Genomic DNA, 22,752 nt, shown 5'->3' on the forward strand with positions numbered 1-22,752 from the left:
GGGGCTCGAGCTCACGGACCGCGAGATCGTGACCTGGCTGAAGTCGGACGCTTAACCGACTGCGCCACCCAGGCGCCCCTCATTATTAATGTTTAAAAGTTATTACCTCTTGGTTAGAGAGCATAGTTACTCTTAGTACTTTGTGCTTAGTGCTATGTTACTCTTAGTACTTTTTAAATTTAGTTTGTGTCCTTATTTAGTTTTTGTAAATATCTCACTTTTGCATGAAAAGATTTAATCTATGTTAGATTTAGGGTTTTATTTGTAAAGTACTAATTGTGCTGTTCTTATCTTCTGAATACTTACTAGTCTTTTCTCTGTTAAATAGGAAATGGTTGTATAAAATCTACCACGCAATTAGTAGGTTTTTTTCTCCTTAGAAATTTGTTGGTCTTTGCTTTTTATATTTTGAAACCGTTAATGCAAATTTGGAATTAAAAGCTTCCTGGTACAGCCTTTTTTCAAAATACAGTGATCCTCTTTAATTGTAGTAATTCTTGCCTTAATATTTACTTTGACTCTTACCAAGGAATCAACATTGGTATTTTGGTCAGTGTCTAAATGATGTATTTTTATTTCATTCCTTTAATCATTTTGGGTTAAATTTTTTTTCTCAATAAATACCTTGTAGCTTAATTTTTGTGGTTTTAAAATGCAGTGTGATTATAACTGTGTCTTAGTTGAAGCATTTAATTTATTAACTTTTTTTGGTAAATACTGTATTTATATTTCTATCATTTCATTCATCTTTTTGGGGTGCTTTTCTATACTCATTTCTTTTACCATAAGTTTTTCTATATTTTTCTCCTAATGGTTAAACGTTTTACATTCTGTTATTATTCTTAGTGGTAACTCAAAACATTTTAGTAGCATACTAATATTAAATTATAGAGTTCATCAGTATTTCTGTCATCCTCTTAACAAAGTAAGATCTTAAAATAGTCTCTCTAGCATTTTTGTTGCATCTTTGACATTGTCTACTTTTTTACTTTCTTCTAATTAGTAACCTTTTGCATTAGTAGCTTTTTTAACATTAGTATCCATTTAGATTTACCCATACATTTTGCAGTTTCTTTGTTCATTTTTGCTTTTTGCTTTTCACTCTCCAATGTTTATTTCTCTTTCAGAATATATCTCTTGTATTTCTTTGGGTTTGAATGAGGGTTTTTTTAAAAATTTTTTTTCTTACATTTATTCATTTTTGAGAGAGAGAGAGAGACAGAGCACAAGCAGGGGAGGGGGAGAGAGAGAGGGAGACACAGAATCTGAAGCAGGCCCCAGCCTCCCAGCTATCAGCACAGAGCCTGATGCGGGGCTCAAACTCATAAACCGCAAGATCATGACCTGAGTTGAAGTCAGATGCACAACCAACTGAGCCACCCAGGCACCCCTGAGTGATGGTTTTTGAGTGTTAAACTGTAAGGATGTTAGAAAATGCCTTTTCTTCATTTACACGTTCAGGTTGTTAATAGTTTTCTTTTTTAAAAAATGTGTTCATTTATTTTGAGGGAGAGAGTATGGCGGGGGGGGGGGGGGGCGAGAGAGGGAATCCCAAGCAGGCTCCACATTGTCAACATGGAACCCTATGCCAGGCTCAAATTCATGAACTGTGAGATTGTGACCTATGCTGAGATCAACAGTGGGGTGCTTAACCGACTGAGCCATCCAGGCGTCCCTCGTGTTGATGTTATTTGAAGTACTTTAGCTGAGTATAGGACTTTAGATTGGCAATTATTTTCCCTTAGTTCTTTCAGTATAAAGTTGCACTGTCTTCCTGCCTCTATTAGGTTAATGAGAAGTGTACTGTTAGTTTTGATATTACTATGTAGGTAACTTTTGTTGGTTTTCATATTTTCATTTTGTTTTTGGTGTTAGGATGTGTCCATGTGTAGATTTGTGTTTATCCTGCTTGGGATTCAGTATGTCATTTTTCGTCTTAAGATTTACTTACATATTTCACCAATTTTAAATCATTCTCAGGTATATATATTTTTAATATTGTTTACATTTTTTCTTCCTTCCTGGAACTTTTAAGGTAGTTTGTTATCCTTATCTTTATATTTTCCATCTTACTATTCTCTGCGTTACATTCTGAGGAATAGCTTCAGTTCTGTCTTCTAATTTATTTTATTTTCCTCCCTTTGTCCTTTTTTCTCTTCTTCCCTTTTCTCAATTTCTTCTCTGTTTCCCATATACTCCCTACTTTTTTTTAGAGCCTAATAGTGTATTATTCATAATTTATCCAGCCTGTTTGTGTGTGCATGTTTTAAAGTTTCTTTATTTTTGAAAGAGAGCATGAGCATGAGGTGGGGGGGGGGGTGGTGTGCAGAGAGAGAGCATAAGAGAGAATCCTAAGCAGGCTCCATACTGTCAGTGTAGAGCCTGACATGAGGCTCAATCTCATGATGTGAGGTCATGACCTGAGCTGAAATCAAGAGTTGGACACTTAATTGCCTGAACCACCTGGGCATCGCCTGTTTGTGTGTTTTTAATCTCTCCCTCCTCTCTCTTTCTTTATTTTTTTTATTTCTTACCCTGTTTTCCCCCACCATGTAAATTTTGTGAATTGGTGATCAAAAATATGTTGTAAAAGAATTTTTATTTGCTGACTGGTTCATTACAAATAGATACAGAGAAAAACAAAGCAAAAAAAAAAAAGCCCAACAAGGAAATTAGCCTAATTTTGATCCAGTATCTTTTATTAGTGAGTGTGTAATTTCCAGGTTTTCCTCACATGCTGTATGAGAAGGAAATTAAGAGAAGTCGTCTTGGCTCCTAAATAAGCTTGTAAAATCTTGAGTTGATTCATGTTTGCTTTTGTTTTGATTTTTTTGTTTTGCTTTGTTATTGTTCTCTCATTTTCTTCTTTCCCCTGGAACATTAGTTACGTTCGAAACATTAATTTCAGGAAATGGAGAGCTAATTATAGTAGCCTGTTTTATTTTGATCTCATAGTTCTTTGTTACTCTAAACTATTGTGTGGGAAAAATAGAATACTTTTCCTGTTTTTCTCAGTTGTGTATGTTTTTATTTTGAAAGTTTGTAAAATGTGTTTATTATTTGATGGATCTTGTTCTTACAGGCAGATAATAAATTACTAATGTTCTATTCCTAATTTTCTTATAGAGGTATTACATTGGAGGCTGAATAACATAGAGATTAAGAGCATGGGCACTAGATCCAGGCTGTGTAGGATTTAAATCCCTGTCTCTGCTTTCTACTAGCTGAATTACTTAAACCCTCTATGCCTGTTTCCTCGTCTGTAAAATAGGGATAATAATAGTACTCATTTCATAGTGTTGTTGTGAGGATTATAGGAATTAATTTCTGTAAAGCACTTAAAAGAGAGTCTAGCATATAGGAAACATTCAGTTTTTATTAGCCATTTTGTTTTTCTAGTTCTGTGAAAAGTCACACAGGTATTGTTACAGATAGGAGTTGAATCTGGGTTTTCTGATTCCAGTCTAGAGGAAGCAATGTTTTGCCTGTCAGTAGGTTATGCAGTCTTTTCTAATATAAAAATTTCCAAGCTAATAAACAAATATAATCAAATTAAAATAACTTATTTTAATCAGTAGTAAAACACATCTGAATACATATGTGCTGAGTACTGTGTTAGGTTTTGGGAATGCTAAGATAGACACAATTTCTATTCTAAAGAAGCTATAGACTAGTCCTGGAAAGAAGACAAGAAAACACTTAAAACATGTGATTTCCATAAGGTAGAAATGTAGAGAATCCAAGGGAATAGAGAGGGCATCCACCCCTTCTTTTGTGAGAGTAGAGCAAAGGGGTAACAGTCTTAGAAAATTCCATAGATGAGAGGTCACTAAAGAATTATGACTATTCACAGGGTAAGCTAATACATGAAAGAGAGTTTAAAACGCTATATGTTGTTACTATGTAATTTTATTCTGAAATCTTCTATTGCTCCTTAAAGCATTTCAAGAAATTTACTGATATTTACCTTTAATTTGAGTTTATTAACGATTGACTTTTTTCTAGTTGCCTTTTTTATATTTATTTTTCATTATAAAATAAACATGTGCTTTTTGCAAGCAAAATTGAATAATGGGAAGCATATACTTAAGGTAAAAGTTCTGTATTCCCCTTTTTCTTCAACCTTCTCAATCTCCCAGAAAATAAACGAAACAACAAAATGTGTAATATGTATACATCTGCATAGATATATTCCTTTGAATAATAAATTCAGTCACTTTAGTTTGTTTTCAAGACATTTTAAAACATACTTCAAGGCTAGTTTTTCAATTTTATTTTTATCAAAACATTCTAAGCTGTAGCTAAAATGAATTATTTTTATGCATCCTATCATGCTTCATAGTTTCCTCACTTTTTTGTCTTTGCTTATGCCTAGAATGCCCTTCTCATTAAACCTCACCAGTTCATGTTCAAAGTTTTTCCTGTCTTTAAAAGTCTTTTCATATAATCTATTAAGCTTTTCTTCTTTCCCTACCTTCACCCCTCTTTTAGCTTTGAAAGTAATTTTGTGTTTCTAAATTGCCATTGCATTTTGTCACTTCACTTTCAATATGTAACACTTTGTACTGTGCATACAGTTATATGTTTGGCTTTGTGTGCCCTGGACTATATGGAAGATCCCTTAAGAGCAATATTATCTGTATTTGAGCTTTGTAATACTTAAGTGCCTATTTATAAAGCCTGTTGTTAGGTACCTATTTGCTGAATAAATGTGTTTTTATAAAATATATAATTACTCCTAGAAATACTGATTTTAAACTGTCTTGGGGATAAGTTGGGAGAGGCATAGCTATGAATTGAAACTAAAACTTCTTTTTTTGGTTTAGCTAAATATCCAAAATAAATTTTGAATAAATCTTTCTGAGACTTTTTGTTTTTTTGGGTTTTTTTTTGGAAACAAAGGTTATGGTAACCTGATTTGACCTGTTTTTAAAATTAAAACTAAAATCTTTGAAGACTAAAGTTGTGAGAACAAGAATATAAATCGATGAATATCTCAAATATTTTAATACGATAGAATTTTAGGAGCAGTTCTTTGACTTTTTTGAAGGGAATTTGCCACTGTGACTATTTAACTGAATGTGATTTAACATATATATGTAATCACTAAAAACTGGTTTCCTTTCCTTTTCAGAGAATGCAGAGTCTATCGATCTTAAACAGTTTTTTGACCAACATTTTTCACATATATATTATGTGTTCTTTGAGAATTTTGTGACTATTGAAGCTAGTCTGAAACAGAAAGGTAAGATGTTAAAATTGGTCCTGGCTTATGTTGATGTTTCAAATAATTATCTTAAATATTCACTTAAAAATAGACTCTTGGACATTGGAATTTTAGTGTTTTTTCACTTCTTTTTGTAAAACATCTTTTAGACACCCTTTCACACTTTGGGATAGTAGTACTATCTTCATTCCTTTGAAAAGGCTTAGAAGATTTGCTTTTCCCTGTTCGGATTGATTTACCTGTTTCCTTACCTTCTTTGCTTTGCTCTTAGGTGCATATGTAAATTAAGCAGTCATTCTCATACTTTCATTTTCAGAATTCTAAGTTCTCCACAATATATTATTTGTTTTAAGATATAAATATGTAGAATCTAAATTTAATTGTCGAAAAGGAGTAGAGAGAGATGCTATAGTACTGTTTAAACATCGAACAGAATATGCTTTAAATATTTTATTAAAGAATCACTGAGAAAATAATGCTTGAAATATTTTAAGCTTTTTAAGTGGTGGTAATAGGACAAAATGATAATGTTTAACACATTTTTCTGTAAAAATATTTTAGGTCACAAATCTCAAAGGGAGGAATTGGATGCTATACTTTTTATTTTTGAGGTAAGTATCTGCCCATCAACTATTTCCTCCCCCCCCCCCCCAAATAATTCCTGGAACTTACAAAGGAATATATTGAAACTATAAAGCATGTAACAGAAGACTGAATTTGCCACGCTTTCTAAAAACTGAATCATGTTTTTTTGACCTAAAAATATACCTGACTTAATTCTTAATTATTTTTTGAGATACATGTATTTTTTTTTAGGTAGAAATAGAATTAGGTTTTTATGCATTTGACACCACAAACTTGGTAATACTATAAGATAATTGTTTTATAAATTATTTTTCTGTGTAACTTTGCATTGGGTTGGGGCAAGGCTTTATTTATTAAAAATAGAAGGAATTAGTAATATTTGATACTTTGCTAAAATTTATATTTTATTTTTGGCATCCTGATAAAAATTAGGGTTCCCTCACTTTTATTTATTTATTATTTTTTTAAATGTTTATTTTTGAGAGAGAGAAAGAGAGACAGAGCATTAGCGGGGAAGGGACAGAGAGAGAGGGAGACACAGAATCGGAAGCAGGCTCCAGGCTCCAAGCTGTCAGCACAGAGCCTGACCCAGGACTCGAACCCACAAACTGTAGATCATGACCTGAGCTGAAGTTGGACGCCTAACCAACCGAGCCACCTGGGTGCCCCTACGGTCCCCTCACTTTTAAAATAACTCCTTGCCTCTTCATTCTGTCTTTCAAGTCAAGCAGTGATAGGAGTATTCTGATCTTTATTGAAAATTCAGATATCTGGAGAAAGCCATGATTCAATCTTGTGACTTCAAGGACAGTAAAGAATTGGGAAATCAGTATCTAAAATTTGAGCTACTTTGTCTGTTGGTAATAAAAGATAATTCACTGTTTTGTATTTTGGGTGCTTGATATAGTTTAGAAGAATTTGAACAATCTGATATTTCTTAGCTGTTGATTTAGTTATTGATTTAGTCACAGCTAAAAAAAAAAAGTTTTAAAGTTTTTTGTTTTTTTTTTTTTGTTTGTTTTTTTAAGAGTTCCAGATGGGAGTAATTGGTGTTGGTACCTATTTTGCAGTTAATTTTCAGTAATCAGCATTTAGGAATTTGCTTATGTTTATCTCCCCAGGTGTTTGCATGGACTATTTACAAGGGGAATATTAAAACATAGATATTTTGAGAAAGAATAAAAGCATCAGCAGAAATCATTTAGATTATGTTCTCTAATCAATATGGAATTAAATGAGGAAATCAATAACAAGGAAATTTTGTAAATTCATAAATATGTGGAAATTAGTGAACACACCCCCAAATAATCAATGGCTCATAGTCATGACATACCAAAACTTAGGGAATATAGCTAATCAAGCATTCAGAGGGAAATTTATAGTTATATAACTTAATATGATAGAAGGAAGAATGATGTCACATCAGTTACCTAAGTTTCCACTAAGAAACTGAAAAAAGAAGATCAAATTAAAACCCAAAGAAAGCATATAAAGAACATAGTTAAAATTATAGTAAAATAGGGGTGCCTGGGTGGCTCAGTCGGTTAAGCATCCAACTTCGGCTTGAGTCATGATTTTGCAGTTTGTGAGTTCAAGCCCTGCCTCGGGCTCTGTGCTGATAGCCTGGAGCCTGCTTTGGATTCTGTGTCTCCCTCTCTTGCTGCCCCTCCCTTACTCATGCTCTTGTCTCACTCTCAAAAATAAATAAACATTAAAAAAAAAAAGATTATAGCAAAAATAAATGGAAGAAAGTTTTAAAAACTGGAGAATACCAATAGACCTAAAAGTCAGAACATTGAAAGATCAGGAAAACTAATAATATTTAGCCATACTGACTAAAAAGAGTGAAGAATTAAATTATTAAATTCAGGAATTAAAAAGGAATACTACCCACCTTATAGAAATTGTAAGGATTATAAGAGAGTACTGTGACCAACTGAATGCCAACAAATGTGATACATTTAAATGGGCAAGTTCCTGTAAAGATAAAAGCAGTGAATTGATTCAGAAAGAAATAGAAAACTGGAAAGACTTACAAGTGAAAAAATGAATTCATATGTAAATAAATTCCCACCAAGAAAAGCCCAGACCCAGATGACTTTACTAGTGAATTTAAACCAGACATTTAAAGAAGTATATGAGTTCTTCACAGATTCTTTAATTAATAAAAGAGGTGATATTTCATAATTCATTCTGTGAGGCCAGTGTTATGCAACCAAAACCAGACAAAAACATTACAAAGAAAGAAAATTATAATATAAATTTATTACATTTTATTATTAAAATATAATAAAATATTTTCATGAGTATTGGCACAAAAAATCCTCAAAAAAAGGTAAATGAAATCAAAACACATATAAAAAAGGATTATACAACATGACCAAATGGGGTTTATCTAAGTATTACAAAGTTTAACATCTGAAAATAAACCAACTAACATACAGTAATAATAGAATAAAAGACAAAAAAATACGTCATATCAATACATACAGAAAAAGCATTTGGCAGACTCCCAGTACTTTTTCATCATAAAACACTTAACAAAATGGGAATAAAAGGAAACTTTGTCCACTTGATATAGGACACCTACAAAAATACACAGCTAAGACCATACCTTATGCTAGGTACGGAGTACCTCTTTCTTAACATTAGTAACAACAGAGGGGTATCTACTCTTGCCATTTCTATTGAATATTGTACTTGGTTCTAGCCACGGCAATTAGGCAAGAGAAGGAAATAAAAGGCATCGGGATTGGGATGCCTGGGTGGCTCCCTTGGTTAAATGTCCAACTCTTGATTTTGGCTCTGGTCACAATCTCATCATTCCTAAGATTGAGCCTAGTGTCAGGCTCTGTGCTGACAGCATGGAGCCTGCTTGGGATTCTCTCTCTCTCTTTTTCTCTGCCCCTCCCCCATGCATGCACTCTTTCTGTCAAAATAAACAAACAAACAAACATTTTAAAAAAGCATGAAGGTTTTTTATGCGCCTGGGTGGCTTGGTCGGTTAAGCATCCGACTTCGGTTCAGGTCATGATCTCACGGGCCGTGAGTTCGAGCCCCATGTCGGGCTCTGTGCTGACAGCTCAGAGCCTGGAGCCTGTTTCAGATTCTGTGTCTCCCTCTCTCTCTGCCCCTCCCCTGTTCATGCTCTGTCTCTCTCTGTCTCAAAAATAAATAAACGTTTAAAAAAAAAAAAGTATCAGCAGAGAAAGCAAGTTAATAATTTCTGGAAAATGTTCCTTCAGACATTCATGATTGCCCCTGTTCAGGAAACTGAGATGGATTGATTAGTTGATAGAAGATCTTTTAGGGCATTCCTTCTATTAAAAAATAATGTTTATTTTCCTGTACGTAAATATATACTGATCAATGGTTTGTCTTTAATGAATGGCTAAATTTTCTTAGAATATAAAGATGTTAGATATAGGGTTTCCATCTTTTGGAAAAAATATTTAACCTGTGTGTTTATGTTTTGCTCCTTGTAATGGGAATAATAATACCTGACCTCTACCTTTGGAGACTAATAATGATTTTTAAAAATTAAGAATTATAAATTAACTGATTTCCTCTTTTTGGAATGAAAAGCACCATTATGTCGTGTTAAGGGGCGCCTGGGTGGCGCAGTCGGTTGAGCGTCCGACTTCAGCCAGGTCACGATCTCGCGGTCCGTGAGTTCGAGCCCCGCGTCAGGCTCTGGGCTGATGGCTCGGAGCCTGGAGCCTGTTTCTGATTCTGTGTCTCCCTCTCTCTCTGCCCCTCCCCTGTTCATGCTCTGTCTCTCTCTGTCCCAAAAATAAATAAAAAACGTTGAAAAAAATTTAAAAAAAAAAAAAATATGATCTGGGATTCATAATCTGTTTTCTTCTGTTAAAACTACACATGGTTTCTTTCTTTCTTTCTTTCATCTTTATATTAACCGCATAAAAATAAGACATGTTGGGGTGCCTGGGTGGCTCAGTTGGTTAAGCATCTGACTTTGGCTGAGGTCATGATCTCAGGGTTCGTGAGTTTGAGCCCTGTGTTGGGCTCTGTGCTGACAACTCAGAGCCTGGAACCTGCTTTGGATTCTGTGTCTGCCTCTCTCTCTGCCCCCATTCACGGTCTGTCTCTCAAAAATGAATAAACGTTAAAAAAGATTCAAAAAAATAATAAAGACATGTTTATTTACATTTTATAAGGGGTCAAATCTAAAGTATAATAGGGGTACCTGGATGGCTCAGTTGGTTAAGCATTCGATTTCGGCTCAGGTTATGATCTCATGGTTCCTGAGTTTGAGCCCTGCGTCGGGCTCTGTGTTGACAGCTTAGAGCCTGGAGCTTGCTTCAGATTCTGTGTCTCCCTCTCTCTCTGTCCCTCCCCCACTCATGTTCTCTCTCTCAAAAATAAATATTAAAAAAAATTTTTTTAATATAAAGTATAATGGTCATAATTTAGGAATCCTTTTGAGTAGTTTATAAACTTTCTCAACTTAAATTTCATTTCTTTCCATACCAAAATCAATAGAATTATGTAATTGTTGGCCAGAGAAATATGAGGAGGGCAAAGGCAAAGAAGTTTGTGTATCTCATGTGGGACCAGCATTTATCTGTGAAGAACTTTATAATTTCTCATGATCCTCTTGTATGAGATGGACTAAAGAAGATCATATTAAATGGAAGATAGAAGTGTAAAACATGCATACTGTATTTTGGGCAGAATAGTACAAAAGTACACATTTTAGAATTAGGCATATTAAGGTTGAAATTAGTTCCACTTTCTTTTTGATTTTTTACTTTTTAAAATTTATTTATTAAAAATTTTTTTTAACATTTATTTTTGAGAGAGAGACAGACAGAGCACAAGCTGAGGAGGGGCAGAGAGAAAGGGAAACAGAATCTGAAGCAGGCTGTGGGCTCTGAGCTGTCAGCATAGAGCCCAACGTGGGGCTTCAACTCACGAACCGTGAGGTCGTGACCTGAGCCTAAGTCCAGTGTTTAACCAACTGAGCCATGCAGGCACCCCTGGAATTAATTCCACTTTCTAACTTAAACACATTACTTAGCCCATCTTCTCATTTTTCAAATGAGATTAATAAACTTTTTTTAGGATGGTTGTGAGGTTTGATGAGATATCATTATATAAAATGTCTACTGTTTGGCCACTATGAACATTGGTTAGTGGAATTTCTAAATAATAATAATAGTAGTAAGAGCAGCAATAACAACAGATACACATGCAAAACTCATTCAGCAAGCGGATGAGTACTGAGAGCTTAGTTTAGCAGCATAGTAAGGCAAGCTGTTGAAGTAGAATAATTCACACAGAAGAAATTTGTGAAGGGAATTAAAGGTAAAATTTTGAATTATATGTAAAAAGTGTTTATTCCCAGTTGATAGAAGCCTGTGTTGGCTTAAATGTAGGGATCCTGTATTTTTAAGTATTGTTATTATACCTATAGCCATCATAACATATACTACTTTTGGGTTCACATGAATCAACGCAGTACAAATACTTTATACAGTATAAATACTGATTTGATTTTTATGAAATCCAAATATTTCTCCTACTTTTATAAAAATAGGAAGAACTACACAGAGATAAAATGTCACTAATATTAATATCTGAAAGAATTTAAAACTTATCAGTAATAGCCATAATAGAGAAATTCTAAGAATAGTAAATGATCATTTTGAAAAATGTTTGAGTTAGTATTTAATCAATAAGGAGAAATATATTTACTTTCCACGTCATTGTAAAGATAAATTTCATTAATGTCTTGTTCCAAGTCTTAGCATAGCTTGTTGGGTTTTTTTGGTGTTTTCAAATATTGATGACCAGTGCTGAAATAGTGCAAGTACTGTCAGATCAGTTCAAATACTGTTTTGTGTTTGTGATGCTATCTTTTACATAAGAAACTCTTAAAAGCTTATTATAAGCTCTTTGTTTAATTTTTCACATTGCACAGAATGTGGACTCATTACTTGCTTTTCATTCTTTTCTTTGTTTTATTCATACTGATTTTTAGAAAATTTTACAACTTCTTCCAGAAAGAATTCATCAGCGATGGCAGTTTCATAGTATTGGTAAGTAATTTAAATATGTACTTGACATTTGACATAAATTATAATGCTCTTTAATGGGCTGGTCATTATTTCAAATGAATTTATGGTTTATTTTTTAGTAAAAACAATATAAAGAATACTGGACTTTACTTACTGGGAGTATAAGGTAAAAATATAGATGAAAGATTACCAATCAAAAGGCATATTAAATTTCTTTGTTCCTTTACTTTAGCAATGGTGATAAAACTATAAAACCAAAAAAATAAAAGTGGGCTCAGCCTCAAAATAAACATCTCAGAATCAGAAACGGAAGAGAAATGTAAAGTGCCAAATAGAGTGTGTGTGTGTGTGTGTGTGTGTGTGTGTGTGTGTGTGTGTGTGTGCGCGCGCGCATGCGCACATACACACACGCACAGCACATCTTCTTTATCCATTCATGAATCAGTGGACATTTTGGCTCCTTCCACAATTTGGCTATTGTGCTATTGGCTATTGGCTATAGCGCTGCTATCTACCACTATTATAGTGCTGCTATAAACATCGGGTACATGTGCTCCTTTGATTCAGCATTTTTGTATCCTTTGGATAAATACCTAGTAGTGCAATTGCTGGGTTGTAGGTAGCTCTATTTTAATTTTTTGAGGAACCTCCATACTGTTCTCCAGAGTGGCTGCACCAGTTTACATTCCCACCAACAATGCAAAAGGGGAACCCTTTGTCCACATCCTGACCAAGTATTGTAATATTTGTGTAATTTGTAGTCTCTTACTGACCAGTCTAGCTAGGCATTTGTCATCAGTGTTGACCATTTCAAAGAACTAACTCTGGTATTGTTTGATTTTCTCTGTTCTTTTTCTGCTTTCTATTTCATTGGTTTTCATTTTAGCTTTTTATATTTTTTAACTGTTTTGCTTGCTTTGGGTTTAATTTGTCTATTTGTATTTTCTTATGATGGAAGTCTAGGATATTAATTTGATATCTTTTTTCTTTTTTGATACAGATATTTAAGGCAATAAATTTCCCTCTAAGCTTTGTTTTAGCTTATCCTGTAAGTTTTAATGTTGTGCTTGTGTTTTCATTTAGTTGAAAAAAAAAATATATATATATATGTATATTTAGAGAGAGCATGCGAACAGGGGAGTGAGTAGGGCAGAAGGAGAGAGTAAGAAAATCTTAAGCAGGCTCCACACTCAGCACAGAACCCAATGCAGTTCCCACAACCCTGGGATCTTGACCGGAGCTGATATCAAGAGTTGGACACTCAACCAACTGAGCCACCCCAGGTGCCTCAGAAGTTTTTAAAAACATTTTTTTTTAATGTTTATTTTTGAGAGAGACAGACAGACTGGGTGGGAGACAGGCAGAGAGAGAGGGAGGCATAGAATCTGAAGTAGGCTGCAGGCTCTGACCTGTCAGCACAGAGCCTGATGGAAGGCTTGAACTCAGGAACCGTGAGATCATGACCAGAGCTAAAGTCAGATACTTAACCGACTGAGCCACCCAGGTGCCCCAGAAATACTTTTTAATGTCCCTCTTGGTTTCTTTGACCTGTAGTTAAAGAGTGGTTTTTTGTTTTGTTTTGTTTTTTAATTTTCAAGTATTTGATGTTACCACAGATTTCTTTTTGTTGTGATTTCTAACTTAATTCGTTTTTGGTCAGAAAATACACTTTATGTGATTTTAGTCTTTTTAAGGTTTTGAGACATTTCGTGGCTCAGAATATAGTCTCTCTTAGATGATGTTCTGGTGTGCTTGAGAATGTGTATTCTGTAGTCATTTAAAAGATTAGTGTATGGCAATGATATGATTTTTAAAGAACAAGGAAGTTCTTGAATAAATGGAATCTTATGCAGTATCTATGAATGATAGGCTTGATAGTATAAAAAGAAAAATTCTCATTCAGAATTCCTGTAGGGACTTTTTACTATAGCATAACAGATTTCTCCTAAATTTATATGGGAAATCACAGGCAAAGTATATGGAAGAGTAAAAGAATGGTAGAAGGAAGATGGTGTTGTTGTATATTTCCATACCCAATACTATAATAATTAAGATAGCGTCACCGTGTAGGGATGTACAAGTGGATAATGGAAAATAACATGGAAACCAGCTGAAGACCTAGCCTTATACATAGAAATTTGAGTTATGATTGAGATAGCATTTCATTTCATTGTAAACCCTAAAAGAGTTAGTACCACAACTGGCTCTCCATTCGAGTAAAAAAATCTGTTATTGCCATACAGAAATAAGTTTATGATGGATTTCAGGTCTTAACTGTTAAAAGTAACACTTTAAAACTTTTTAAAGTGACTGTTGGTTTATCTTTATTACTTTAAGGTAGGGAAGTATTAAGAAAAGCATTGGTGAATTGACTATATTGAAATTTAAAACCTTTCTACATCAGAAGATACTTTCTCTCCCAATTAAAAAAAAACGTGGCTGGGGGCGCCTGGGTGGCGCAGTCGGTTAAGCGTCCGACTTCAGCCAGGTCACGATCTCGCGGTCCGTGAGTTTGAGCCCCGCGTCAGGCTCTGGGCTGATGGCTCGGAGCCTGGAGCCTGTTTCCAATTCTGTGTCTCCCTCTCTCTCTGACCCTCCCCCGTTCATGCTCTGTCTCTCTCTGTCTCAAAAATAAATAAATGTTAAAAAAAAAAATTAAAAAAAAAAAAAAAACATGGCTGAATTGTTTGGAAGTATATATTTCCAATTCAAAGAAGTGACATAGAATTAGTAGGCAGTATGTATAAGGAACTCTCATAGTAAACAAAATAACATAATTGAAAAATGAACAAATGGTATCATAAGCAATTTGCAGGAACTTGAATGATGAAAAGATGCTTGGTGTCACTAAGAAACATCAAATGAAAACATTATGAAGATATGTTTTAGAGCTTCCACCAGTATTTTGTGTTGCCAAGAATGTGTTACCATAGCATTCTCATACACTACTAGAAGTACTGCTAACTTTTTCAACTACTTTAGAGAGAAATTTCTATTATTGAGTGAAGTTGCAAGTGAGTAATTTCATTCCTGGTAATATATCCTGGGGAAATTCACATGTCTACAGGAAGTCATGAACAAGAACCTTTATTATAGTATTCCTGAGAATTGCAAAAAATTTGAAAACAAACCAAATGTCCTAACATAAGTAAGATTATTGGAACATAATGGAATAGTAAATATATAGCAGTTAAAGTGAATTAATTAGAGCTATATAGATTAGTGTAGATGAATTTCAGAAGCTAATGTTGGATGTGAAAAATAACTTATAGGAAGGCTTATTTTGTATGATATATATAAATGTATGTTTTTTCAAAAACTATTAAACTTCAAACTTAACCAGATTTGATTAGTTTTCACTTACATTCTTTTTCTGTTCCATAATCCAATCCATGATGCCACACTGCATTTAGCATATATAGATTTTGTTTTTTTTAGGGGAGTTGATTAAAGACTGGGATTTACATAGTATTGCTTTAAGAAAATGAATTTGCTTGAACATAAGAGAATTGCAGATAAAACAGTTAAAAAAATTTTTTTTTAGTTTATTTTTGAGAGAGAGAGAGAGACAGAGTGCAAGCAGGGGAGGAGCAGAAAGAGAGGGAGACACAGAATCCAAAGCAGGCTCTAGACTCTGAGCTGTCAGCACAGAGCCTGATGAGGGGCTTGAGCCTATGAACTGGGAAATCATGACCTGAGCTGAAGTCAGAGGCTTAACTGACTGAGCCACCCAGGTGCCCCCAGTAAAAGTTTTATTTGAAATATTAAAGCTTATTTTTGTATGACAACTGAAACTTAACCAAATAAAATCTAGGCTTGATCTTTGTGTCTGTGTGTTTTGTATATGTATAATCTCGAGGTTATTAGAAAGAATAAAAAATACAGTATTGGAAAAAATAGCTGTGGAAAAAATTCTTGGTATAAGTTTTAAACATATAAACCAACTCTAAATATTTTATTGATTTATAAATAAATACTCATAATATGAAAATATTTTTGGAAATAATTAATACCAAAATCTGGATAAAGACTGGGACAGTTTTTTTCTGGGGAAGGAAGGAAGGAGAATGATTTGAAATGGTTTCAAAGGAGGCTTCAATGATACTTGTTAGATAAAACCTCATAGATCATGTAAATAAATGAAAATTTGAAATTATAAGAAACACAGGACTGTGTTAGATATGTTCAGACCAAATGGTTGGTCTCTGGATGGTTATTAATGTAATTTTAGTATTTTATTATAGAATTGAAATATTGTATAAATTAAAAGAAACAAAGATGGATTTGAATATTCTGAAAAAGAAAATTAGCACAATGAAAATGTTTGTTAGGGAATATTAGAGTTACAGAAGTTTATGTGGTTAAATGAAAATTTTCTGCAGTGGTTTTTATTTGTATTAGTGATGGAGAAAGTACTTAATTATATTCTTAGTGTTAAATAAGAGATGTACAGAGATTGTTGTATTAAATGCAGTTTTGTGTTTAGGGTTTGTTTTGATAGAATAAATCATGTCTAATTGCAATAGATGATGTGTTGTAAAGGTGACTTTTTAAATTCCTTTCTGGTCCCAAGATTATGGCCAGAGGGATATCAGGGTCACCAAGAATAACTTGGAGGTTGCCAAGGACTTGTTTTAAAGTGTTTTCAAGTCTGACCGAGAACTCTGACATTTGGAAACAAGTAAGAAAATATGAATGTTTAAAATCATCTTTTCTTTTCAGGATTGATTTTAAAGAAACTACTCCACACAGGAAACTCCTTGAAGGTATGGTTGTCTTTCTTTTCTATGACTTTTTAAAAACTGAGTAAAGCATATAGTCTCTTGTTCTGCTTTTCCTACATCAACTTTTTTCCTAAAGAATTTTGAATTGTTTACTTAATTGAAGTGAATTGACTTAAAATATAGCAGCATACTCAGTATGTGTGAAATATGTACTAGGTTGATTAGGCTATTGAAAAACTATTGTTGGGGTGCCTAGGAGGCTCAGTTGGTTAAGTGTCTGACTCCTGGTTTCAGTTCAGGTCATGATCTCATGATTCTTGGGTTTGAGCCCCTCATTGGACTCTGTGCTGATGTTGGGGAGCCTGCTTAAAATTCTCTCTCCCTTTTTCTCTGCCCCTCCCTTTTTCTCTGCCTCTCCCTTGTTGTCTCTGTCAAAGTAAATAAAACAAAGAGAAAAACTGTTGTTTGCCAATGCATTGAGTGATTCACTAGAAATACTTTACTCTCTGATCCCAGAAGATAAAAACTATTTAGTCATTCAATAAATTATTCTTTATATTACCATAACTATGCTTAGATGTAGAGAGAAATAAAGGATCTATATTAAAAAGTTGGTTTTATTTCTTTTTCATTATCTCATTGTGCTGTTATAAGAGAAGCTACCTTGTCTAAAAGCTTCTCATTGTAGGTTAAATGAAAGTTTCATATTGTAGGTAGGTTTGGTGTCAAGGCTTGGAATAACAGCATGAAGGATTAAGTCTTCCTAATTGTTATCTTGTTATCTCCCTAAACTGTGAGGTTGGCAGCTGTTGAACAGCTTTGACAGTGGCCATTTACCAAGCTGTGGTAGGCCAATTTCCAAAGCTACCAGTGAGGTTAGGTTAGTGAAGAACTTGGTGTTTTCCTTGTCAGAGTTTGAATGTTTTTCTATCTTTTCCTGTTCTCTTCATGGGAGAGAATTTATGCATTGATTCAAATATTTGTTGTCTTCTGTAGATGGGTTATTGTTCTAGGTGCTTAGAATAGAGTAATAGGTCACAATTTCTGTTTTGCAGGTTAGCAGCAAGTAATAAGTACATGACATAATTTCAGAGAGTGGTAAGCCTTTTAAGGACAAGAACATTAATTTAGCAGTGCACCAGGATCCCCATTACGATTCTTCATTTTACCAAACTCATTATAGCAAGGAACAGTTATTGCCCTCTTTCTTCTTGTATTAGACCATCAGAAATGATTTTCTGATTTTTTACAAATGGAAATTACAGAATAAAGATTACCTGATGGCTTTCAGTAGTAAGAGGCCAAGTTTATTCTGTAGTTGTTCAAATCTATGAATTTAATTTTACAAGTAATGAGAGCTCAATAAATGACATGGATGTAATAGCGCTTCCTCCTTCCCTCCCTCCTTCCTTCTTCCTTTTCTTTTTCCTTTCCCTCTTTCTTTCCTTCCTCTGTTTTGCAAAGTACCATTCTCTAATCATCTAAAGAATTTTGGCCTTAAAAGTAAGAAAATATTTCCATTATAAGTAAAAATACTGTTTTTATTTTATTTTAGATCAGGCGGGAAGGTGTTCGTCTTTTTTTATTATGGTTACAAGCTCTTCAGAATAACTGTAGCAAAGAACAACTTTGGATGTTTTCTTGCTTAATTCCTGGATTTTCAGCACTACAATCTGAACATGGACCTCGAACTTTAGATAATCTCATTAATCCTCCACTCAACCTTCAAGAAAGTAAGATTCATGAGATCTTATTCATTAGTATTTAAAATTTTCTGTGTAGTTAATATAGGTTTAAAATGTCTCTACATTTATTAACTGGGTAATTCAAGGCCATGTTGTAAAATGTAAGTTTTATTATTTTTTAGGTATGATGAGGCCAACAGATCAGATGATTGTCGTTAAAAAGAATATATAGTTACAGTTCCCAAGAGGAGAGGGCATGCCACACCAGGGAGGGTGGCCACATGGGGAAGTACCAGGGTCAATCAGGGGTAGGGTATCATAGGCAAGAGCCTATATGATTTCTGTAGGTAGAATGTGTGAGGCAGTGTGAGCAGTTCTGCGGCTCATTTGGTAATTTTAGCAGGCTCAGGTGCAAACGGGCTTTCCCTCATTGTCACTCAGGTACCTGGGTGATTAGGTGAAGGGAATAGTGGCCTTGAGTGTGAGGGCGGAATAGAAGTGGGGAGTAGAGGTGTGTACTCTGGGCTGGATGGTTTGCACCTGGAAGGAATGTTCTCCAGCCCATGTTTATGATCTCTAGGAATTAGCTAGCTAGCCCTGAGAGGGCCATTCTTCTCTCCCTGGCCAACAAGTCTTCTGGCATCAAAGCATCAGAAACACCTGGTTAATATAAGCCATTTTTACATTTATCTTTCATCTCTAATTCTCATATGTCCTCTTGTATCCTTGAGTTAATTTGGATGTACTTTGAAGTACAAGAGTATTTTATTTTGTGCCAAGAGGACTATAAAAAAACCTACTTTTGTGAACTTAATTACTGGGCTAATATTTACTGAGAAACAGGTTTAGGAATCTGCCTGTACTAAACTAGGTGCTGCTTAGGAGATATTTAAGAGAATTCAGCTAGTTGTTGGTTTTCTTGAATTTGCGGTTGTTACAATGAATGTTTTTGAATATTTGAAAATTTTTGAAAATGTAAATATTTCTTATTTTATACATGGGCTTTTGTAATCAAGGAACTAAGATGTTATCTTTTCTTTTTGAGAGGGAAATAGCATTTCCTTTTTTGAATAAAGCGTTACCTTAAAGGGTAATCGTGGTCATTACTAGAGTACTCTGTCCTTTAATTGATGAATAAGCTCATTATTTTTGCTGTTACTCATCATACTATGGAATTTTGGAATGGACACACTTAATGTGAATTTTAAAATATCATGAGAAGTTTTTTTTCAAGCAAGATTTACTCTTAAGCCCTTCATATCTGTCTGTCCATCCTTGTCACATTATCTCAGTCAAGGGCTTATGAAACAGCTGTTATTAAACTTCATGGTTGTTGTGATGGATCGTCCGGATGATCTCAGATTTATTTCAAGCTTCAGTCATTAGAACATTTTCAAGCAGTATTTGTTGCATATGTGTTTTACAGTTAATGTTTTTTGGACCACATTATTTCATTGTTAATTTTGTTTTGTAATTATACTGAACATTTCTTTTGTGTTTGGATAGCTCAAGTCACTATAGAGGAAATCACTCCTCTTGTCCCCCCACAATCAGGAGACAAAGGACAAGAAGATCTCACAAGCTATTTTCTTGAAGCACTTTTAAAATATATAGTAATTCAGGTATGTTTTATCTTCTTAAATATTACCCCTCTTACCATCATTTTTCCATCTCTTACCATTGTTCTGTTAGAGTAGATATTTGCTTATTGTCCTGAAGGAGGACAAATTTTTGCTTTTGAAAATGTATGTTAGTATGCCTTTCCTGGAAAAAAAAAATCATTGGAGGGATTATTAATCCCTTAGGGAGCTAGAGAGAGAAATTTTTAAGTAGACTGTTTCATGTATAAACCTTCTTATGTGGTCCAGTTTCTAATCCTTTCCTTTATAATCAGCAGCTGTGGTCTTTAAAAAAAACTAATAACTGGTTTAGGGATCAACCTGCCAAGAAGCCAGTAGGGAGGTAGGCTGAGAATGGGGTGTGGGTACAGGAATGTAATTTATACTTCAACCTGTTTGTACTGTAAATTTCTAAGTGAATGTATTTTGTAAGGTAACCTCTTCATCTCTGCATAGGAAATGTGCATGTTCTGATCAATGGGAACACTCAGCATATGTACATTTCTTGTAACTGTTCCAAACATAAAAATTCCCTATGCCTTAGAAACTAACATTATAAAGTTAATTTGGACCCTGAATGAGATTACCAAGATTTAAATCTGATTCCACATCTTACTGATAGTATGACCTTTGTTAAATTAACCTCTGTGGCCTAAAATAGACATAAAAATAATACATATCCTACTTTGGTGTTTGAGGGTTAAATAATTAGTGCAAAGTACTAGAATAAAAAAGTACATGATACAAGTAAGTGTTCTGTGAATAGTAGTTGTTACTGTCATTATTATTACCAGTTTTTCTTTTTTAAAAAGCAACTTTTACACTCCATATAGGTTTTTTTTAAAAAAAATTTTTTTTTTCAACGTTTTTTATTTATTTTTGGGACAGAGAGAGACAGAGCATGAACGGGGGAGGGGCAGAGAGAGAGGGAGACACAGAATCGAAAACAGGCTCCAGGCTCCGAGCCATCAGCCCAGAGCCTGACGCGGGGCTCGAACTCACAGACCGCGAGATCGTGACCTGGCTGAAGTCGGACGCTTAACCGACTGCGCCACCCAGGCGCCCCTACACTCCATATAGGTTTTTAAATGTTTTGCTGGTTTATTGAGATATAATTGGCATACAGTAAACTGCAATATTGAAATATACAATTTGATGAAATTTATTATATGTGTACAACATGCAGCCATCACCACAATCAATATAATGACCATATCACCCCTAAAAGTTCTCTGATGCCTTCGTAATATATCCTTTTCCACTCCTAACTGCTTCCTAATCGCAGGCAACTATTGATCTTTGTCACTATAGTTTGCATTTTCCATATTTTTATGTAAATGGAATCCTGTAGTACATACTTTTTTTTGGTCTGGCTTCTTTTTTCCATCATAAATATTTTGAAAATCATCCATATTGTTGTATATTTATAGTTTGGTTCTTTTTTATTGCTGACTAGCTTTTCATTGTGTGGATATACCACGCTTTGTTATTCAGGTGATAATGAGTTTCCAGTTTTTGGCTATTGCAAATAAAACTGCTGTGAATATTGATAAACAAGTCCTTGTGTATACGTAAAGTTTCCTTTTTTGTGGGTAAATACCGTTAGTCAAACAGCTAGGTTGTAGAGTAGGTATATACTGATTTTTTAAGGCGCTACCAAGTGTTTTCCAAATGGTTGTGCCTTTTTACATTCCACTAGCAATCTATGAAACTTAAAAGTTGCATCACATCCTCATCAACAGTTGGTATGTTCACTATGTAATTTTAGCTATTCTAAAGTGAATGTATAGTGGTATCTCACTGAAGCCTACTCTGGGCTTTTACCATCCCCCTACTTAGATATCTTCCTCCCCCTACTGAAATTCTCACACCCTGTGTTTTACTGCTCTTTCCCCTTCTATCCTCACCTCCTTACTTCATGGACACTGTCCTCACCTCCTCGTGCTCAAAGTCCCCACTGGGCAACTGCCTCTACTATATCCCCTCCATTGGAGGCCCTACTTCTTATGCAAGCTCTGATTACCTGCACTTGACTGCCACTGCTTTTACTCCTTCTCTACTCTCACATATACCTATTTTGTATGACTTTTAAGGCTGAATTATTCAGGATGGGGCAATGGGGAAAAGAACATTCATATCTTTGTCATTAGTAGAGCCGAGTTTGAGTCAACTTTGAAAATTTTCCAGAGCATACTTTAACTTCTCTAAGATTTTTGAAATATAACTTATATAATGCATTTTCATGGCATTAAACCCTCATTTTAAGATTTGTCCTTTATATATATTTAGCGTGTATATCTTTAGAGTGTAATAGATTAGTGTATTGCTTAAGTAACCTTTTACAAGCTTGTTTATAATAACTAATAACTGTTTCTGTTTCATGGAATGATTCTCATTGTATTTTTTATTATTAGGTAAAAAGTTTAGAATGGAAGAACAAAGAAAACCAAGAAAGGGGATTTTCATTTTTGTTTTCACATTTTAAGAAATATTACTTGCCTTATATTTTCCCAAACATCTGCAAGGAGAATAGTTTATATCATCCTGTACTTGGTAAGTAGTCTTTGGAATTTTCTAAAAGATCACATGTAAGAATAAAATATACTTCATTGTAAAGCTGGCATTTGTTACCTGAAGAAGACGGATAACTTTAATATTTTTATTGATTCCTTAGAAATATACCTTGATTCATATAGAAAGTGGAATTCTATTAATAGGAAAGTTTCACTGAGAGTGAAGAGATTTTTTTTAAAAAACATATTCTTTGGGTCTCACCAATTGGAAAAGTTAACCTACCAGCAATATTTGTGATTATAAATTAAACTTAATTCTAATATTTGTATGATCCTTAAACTACATTATAAATTTTTT

General features: G+C 34.1%; 1 protein-coding gene across 3 annotated transcripts in view; it reads left to right on the forward strand.

The window, feature by feature from the left end:
- RALGAPA1 (Ral GTPase activating protein catalytic subunit alpha 1) overlaps positions 1–22,752 on the forward strand; it is a 270,966-nt gene that overhangs the window by 42,480 nt on the left and 205,734 nt on the right. For all 3 annotated transcript variants that reach the window (XM_049612882.1, XM_049612883.1, XM_049612884.1), the window contains exons 2-8: positions 5,135–5,245; positions 5,789–5,838; positions 11,817–11,874; positions 16,576–16,619; positions 18,133–18,310; positions 19,769–19,884; positions 22,296–22,434. In XM_049612882.1, the coding sequence (XP_049468839.1) occupies positions 5,135–5,245; positions 5,789–5,838; positions 11,817–11,874; positions 16,576–16,619; positions 18,133–18,310; positions 19,769–19,884; positions 22,296–22,434 (696 nt within the window). The remainder of the gene's footprint in view (positions 1–5,134; positions 5,246–5,788; positions 5,839–11,816; positions 11,875–16,575; positions 16,620–18,132; positions 18,311–19,768; positions 19,885–22,295; positions 22,435–22,752) is intronic.

Source organism: Panthera uncia (assembly GCF_023721935.1).
Source record: "Panthera uncia isolate 11264 chromosome B3 unlocalized genomic scaffold, Puncia_PCG_1.0 HiC_scaffold_1, whole genome shotgun sequence".
Taxonomy (NCBI): Eukaryota; Metazoa; Chordata; class Mammalia; order Carnivora; family Felidae; genus Panthera; species Panthera uncia.